General features: G+C 56.4%; 1 protein-coding gene across 3 annotated transcripts in view; it reads right to left on the bottom strand.

Annotated features, from left to right (window-relative positions):
• Nucleotides 1-525: 525 nt before the first annotated feature.
• Nucleotides 526-6,000, bottom strand: part of ZBTB7C (zinc finger and BTB domain containing 7C) — a 335,939-nt gene continuing 330,464 nt past the window's right edge. For all 3 annotated transcript variants that reach the window (XM_082699259.1, XM_082699260.1, XM_082699261.1), the window contains one exon: nucleotides 526-1,358. In XM_082699259.1, the coding sequence (XP_082555385.1) occupies nucleotides 707-1,358 (652 nt within the window). In that variant the 3' untranslated portion in view covers nucleotides 526-706. The remainder of the gene's footprint in view (nucleotides 1,359-6,000) is intronic.

Raw genomic sequence — 6,000 nt, 5'->3', positions numbered from 1 at the left:
CATCTCCCACCTTCTCCAGAATTCTTTGTAAGGGACAGCTGTGTAGATGTGTGTATGTGGGTGGGTGGGTGGGTTCCAGAGGGGAAACTAAATTAGCAGCCTCCCCTCTGTAGCAGGGTAGAGAGGACTGACCTGTCCAAGGTTATAGGGCAGTGAGGGGAAAAATGGGCCGGGCTTCCAGGAGCCCTCCCGGCCAACAGGGCATTTCCCATAAGGATCCCAGGATGGCCGGAGACTAGAAACATGACCCAGCAGAGCCAGTCATAAAGACTCTGCCACAGGACTGTGGGGATGCGAGGACATGTGCCCCAAGCCCTTAGGGTAGGCCTGAGGTATGCCTCAGCCCTGCTCCATCCCGTCTGTCTCTGGCCAAGCTCCCTCCCTCCATCTAGCCCCACAGAACTCCAAAGTGCCCCTGGGCACCCGGGGTGTGGTCTCTTCTGTGGCACACGCCCCTGTGAGTTTGTGGGTGACAGCCAAAGTGAGAGACAGGTGGAGGCCAGACCCCGGGGCTCCAGGACCTTCGAAAGGGAGGCAGGAGAGCTCAGGAGGCCTGGAAAGTACCACTGTTGCTGATAATATTTTTTTTCTCATTTCCTTTGTGATTTCAAAGACGAAGTTCAGACCCACTGGGCGGCGCGAGGGGAGTCTGGCGGGAGAGGGGGCAGGGCCGCGGGACTGGGCGGGGGAGTCCAGGAGGACCAGCCTAGTTGTTGGCTTCCGACATGGAGGCCACGTGGTTGAGGCCCGCGAGCCCGGGGAGGCCGGCCAGGCCCGCGGCCCACGGGTCAGGCAGCGGGAAGTAGGGCCGCGCGGCCGCCACGTTCTCGGCCAGCGCGAAGGCCAGCAGGCCCCCCGCGTCCCTCTCGGCCTCCAGCTGCGCGCGCCCGAACAGCTTCATCTGCGTCTCCTCGAACTGCCGCTCGAGCTCCTGCAGGCTCAGCGCGCCCTTGGGCGCCGCCAGGAAGTGCTTGGCGGGGCTGGGGCCCGGGAGGCACACGGCCGCCCCGCCCAGGTGGCCGCCCACCTCGCCCAGCGCGGGCGGCATCACGAAGGCCGCCTTGTCGGGCGCCGGGCCGCCGGGCCCGAAGAGCAGGCTGGCGGCCCTCCAGGCGGCGGGCTTGCGGCCACGCCGGGGCCGGGCCATGCGGCAGCTCTGGCGCTTGATGTGGCGGTGCAGGTGGTCGGAGCGCGTGAAGCTCTTGTAGCAGAACTCGCACTGGTAGGGCCGCACGCCCGTGTGGATGCGCATGTGGTTCTTGAGGTCGTAGTTGTGCACGAACTTGGCGTTGCAGTGGATGCACAGGTAGGGCCGCTCCCCCGTGTGCTTCCGCATGTGGATCTTCAGCTTGTCCTGCCTGCAACGCAGAGCGGGCGTCAGTCCCCGCGCCCCACGCGGGAGCCACCCCTACATTGCTGCCCCGTTCCTCCAGAACCTGCCAAGGCCCGCCCCTGCTGTGGTGCCCAGATCCAGAGAGGGGGCCCGTGCTGGGACTTCCTAGCGTCCCCTGCCTCACTCCACACAGGTGTGGCTACTCCCGGGGATTACAGGGCTGGAGAAGGAGCCGCGTCTGGAAAGGCCTCCTTAACTCCCCCAACTCCCTTTACTTCTAGGCTCAGAATCTTCAGGAGCCTCTCCATCAGAGGCCTGTCTCAGACTGGAAATGGGCCTTCTGGGGACACTTCTCCCCACAGGTCAGCAGTCTGTCTTTCATCCCTGTAGGGTGTAACATCCTTTGATACTGGGTTGCACCTTAATTTCATGCCCATTGTCTCCAGGTGGCAGTCTTCCCTCCTGTTGGCCCTGTGCTTTTGCCTAGAGCACCCGGGGGCCCATGATGGCCCTGGGGACTATTGAGATCTGTCTGTCCTCAGCACTAATCTGGGAGTCTGGGGAAGCCGAGCACACTGTGGTTTCTTATCTTGAGTCATGGGCTCTCCTCTTTGTCTGCCAAGAATCCCAGGGTTTACAAAAGAGCCAGGTGCGACAAGAATGTAGCCTAATCTAGGGCAAAGCTTTTCAGGATTTAAAAATCTGTTATTCAGAGGGAGGGTATGTGTGAAGGTGGGGCTCCCCCTGGGCTGGGGAGGCCCTGCTCCAGCTGCAGGCCCACCACTAACATGCTGAATGTCTGCAGGCAAGTTACTTAACATCTCTGCACTGAGCCGAACTTAGCATTAGACATCGGTTCCTGCTGTCCAGGGCTGATGGAAAGAACCTGGGTTTGTGTCAGACTAGATCCAACACACCTCCTGGTGATCTTGAAAAGAAAACTGACCTCACAGTGTTGTCTTCCTAAAGCCTGAGCTCTGCACAAGCTGGCCAATGGAACCTTCCAGCCTGGCTGAAGTGGGGTCAGGTGGACTGCAAGAACTCATCTTATGGTCCTTCTGGAGCCTTCCCCAACCACGCCTGGCAGGCCAACAAGCTCCTCGTCCTGTCTCCCACATCCTCCCTGCAGGTGTGGCTCGGGTGGAGCATCTGCCTGTAATTTGGGGCTCGGGTTTGAGGTCAGAGCAGATGAGGAGCTCAGGCATCCGCCCTAAAGTGGCCAGATTTAAACCACGCTCTGTAGAACCCCAGGACAGCCGGAGCCGGTCCTGGTCTCCTGGTGTCTCCTGGCCACTAGATGTCTCACTGGCTCTCGTTTCTGGACTGGTTCCCTAGGGGTGGGGCAGGAGAGAAAAGAACATTCTCCTGTACACTGGCAGGGACGAGGGGAGGAGGACCAGGGAGGACCGAGCCCCCCCATCCACCTGCGCTTCCAGGAAGGCACCCAGGAGATGGAGATGGGGGTGGGAAGCAGGATGGGCAGGGAGGAGGGAGTGAAGTGGGCAGGTGTCTCCACACACCAGACCATCCTCTTGTCCCCACTCCCTGTTCCTGCCACAACCCACCAGCCACGCCTGGCTGCGTGGCACCCTGTTGTGACATCCCATGTTCCCTTCCCCAGCCAGCTTGCTGCCTTGTGGTATCTACAACCCACATTTCATCCCATTGATTTGGGGTCTGAACGGGATGTAGTCTTAGCAAGCAACTGGGCCAGCGGGTCTCAAACTCGAGGCTGCCTAAGAAGGGTCTTCAGGGCTCCATGGGCAGCGTGTTGGGCCCCACTCCCAGAGCTTCTGATCTGAGAGGTGGGGTGGTGGGGGAGAGCAGAAGATTTGCATTCCTAACAAGTTGCAACTACTGCCACCACCACCCCCCAGCCCCGCCCTGCTAGTCCCCCGCACCTCCTGAACAGCCACCTTGGCTGGAGGGCAGACTGGGGTCTCAGGAGGGGAACTTGCCAAGGTCACCAGAGGAGTAATGACAGCGCTGAGCCTAGAATTCAGGCTTCGTTCCTCAGCACTGCAGGAGTGGGGTGCACGGTACCATTTGTACCTCAAGAGCTAAGTGCCGATTTAGTCGTGGGGGGACAGGTCCTGGAACTCCACACATTCAAGGCTCTCAGGTAAGTGCTGAAGCTTGCTGGTCACTGGGCAGGGGACTTGTGTCTTTCCCTGGGCATGGTGGAGGGTTTGGTGAGGAGTCAGCGCTGGGGTGTTAAGTATAGCCCCTTATTTAGCCCTCTTCATGAACTGATATGCTGGATATTTTTCAAAATCCTGATCGCATGTAATCGATAGTATTGATGTGGAGGGCCACCCTCAAGTAATGGACAGTGAAAATGGTAAGGCTTCAGATATTCAGACATAAATACCCATCGCTTCTCCCAAGCTTTTCATTAGAGCATCCAAAATAAGTCACATTTCAGCAGCACTTAACTGAAGTGTGTAAGAAGTGCTCAGAAGGTGACGATCGCTTCCTTTTACTGAGCACCTGCTATAAGCCGATGAATATACACCATTTCAGGGACCTTGGAAGGCTGTTATTCATTCAGAGGCAAGTTGTGGTGTAGGAGCAGGGCTGCCATGGCGGGGGGCAGGGGGTGTCTGGGAGTCCCTGCTGTCGCTGCGGACCCACCATTAAGTTGCTGGGTGACCTTCAGCAAGGTACTTAACCTCTCTGTGCAGAAGTGAACCAAGGGCCAGACATTAGTTACTATTGTCTAGGACTGATGAGAGAATCTGGGTTCAAATGAGTTAGATTCAACATAGTTAGAATAATTGCCTGACTGAGAGGACGAGTTGAAGCTCAGGGAAGTCAAGCGACTTTCCCAAACGTATCAGGCCATGAGGGGCAAAGAGGCCTGGGGAGCCATCTGGGGTAGGGTTTTATTTGCAAGCTATTCTGAGGTTGAGAAAGGTTGATTTTCCAACCAGGGACTCCCAGCTTGTGGCCCAGGAGGGCTGCCTCGGAAAGTGTAGACCAGAATAGTCAGCATTTGTGGCCAGCTTTCTGCCTCTGGGGCCAGAAGACAGGGGCAGGCGTGGGAGGAGCTCAGCCCTAAGCAGGAGCTGGCTGGCCCTGTGACTTTTCTTTCCTGGGAGCAGTGGGGAGGGTTAGTAGAGCTGCAAAGCCCATGATAAGCTAGTCCTGGAAAAAAAAAAATTTAGAGATCATCTGGTCTACCAGGATCGCATTAGTATGTTCTGATTCACAGTCGAGTCAGTGGGCCGGGCCACCTATGCTATTGGCAGTACACTTGCTGGGACCTTGAAAATACTGATTTCAATTAAACACTTAATGCTCAAGATGAGGAAAGCAAGGACAGAGAGAGAATGGCCTTCTAAGGTCATACCTCCTCCTCATCCCTGTCACGACCTGTGCACGTGGATATAATGTACAGGCCCATTGGCAGAGGCAGGCCCGGGGGCAGGCAGGCTCCAAGAACTGGACCAGGTCCTTAGGTGCCCCGGGCCTCAGTTTCCTGACCTCTAAAATGGGGGGCTGGGCTGCACCATTTTGACCTCTGGTGTTCTGTGAGTGTTCGCATCTGGGGAGTGTGCTTACACCAAACCTCCCTCTAACTAGTTGGCTTTGCAGATGATGGTTCTTCTACTCCTGCTTCCTCATGCATCTGGTTTGTTTGAGGAGGAGGCCTAAGTTTAGCCAGAAAGTGTTCTAGCTTGAATCTCAGGAGCTGAACTCTTCGTCCCTTCCGTTTGGGACTGGAGGTCTGGTGGTCCCACTAAAAATCTCTCGAGGCTGCTCCTGTCCGATGGCCGATGTGCTAACTGGCTCCTTGGCATGGCTTGTAAGGCCCTCACGAGCTAACCCTTCCAGTTACTAACTGAGTTTTAAGTTCGGAGAACCCTCAGTGACTACAGTTAACAATACCGCATTGTATACTTGGAAGTTGTTAGGAGAGTAGATCTGAAGTGTTCTTGCCACACACACACACACACACACACAATGTAACCATCTGAGGCGATGGGTGTGTTAATGTGTGCACTACCACACATTAGTGTGGTATCCTGACATCGTAGACCTTGGCCTTCTATGCTCTATGTCCATTATATCTGTAAAAGTTGGAAAAAAAAGATCACCCATCTACTTGCTAGCTCCCCTCCCCAGAGTACTGCCCCCTCGCCCCCCAACTAGACATATATGTTGGTCCCTCAGCAGGCAACGCTCTGGGGAACTGGTCAACTCTGTGTCTTTGAACACCGGGAGGCATGAGCCAGACTTCTAGCTATCCCTCCTTCCAGTGCAGAGCCTGCCGTATTATGAAATGGATGCTTGGTAAATCCTGTCTCCTTCCCTTTCTCTGCAGATCTCGTGTTTGGACACCAGTGCGCCATCTCTGGGCTCCCACTAGAGGTCCAAGCCCAGATGTCCGCATGCGTGCTCCTTCCTCCCCAGCCCTGAACCCTCTGGCCCCCCTCCTCCCTGCACCTCTTTCTCAGTTTACTTTGGCAAACTGCACTGCTGGAAATGTCTCCCACTCCCAACCCCTCACCTCCACCCTTCAAGGTCAACTTCAAGGGCAATCCTCTACAAACCTTTCCGTGTCCACCCAGGTCTTATCCTTGGCCCTCACCTTTCAGAGCACCTAATCTGAATACTGTCCCTCGAGCTAGGTCACTTCGGGGCAAGGAGCCCCTTCTCCCCAC

This window comes from Mustela nivalis (genome assembly GCF_964662115.1).
Source record: "Mustela nivalis genome assembly, chromosome: 14".
NCBI classification, from domain to species: Eukaryota; Metazoa; Chordata; class Mammalia; order Carnivora; family Mustelidae; genus Mustela; species Mustela nivalis.
This window is presented reverse-complemented; position numbering and strand designations above follow the sequence as displayed.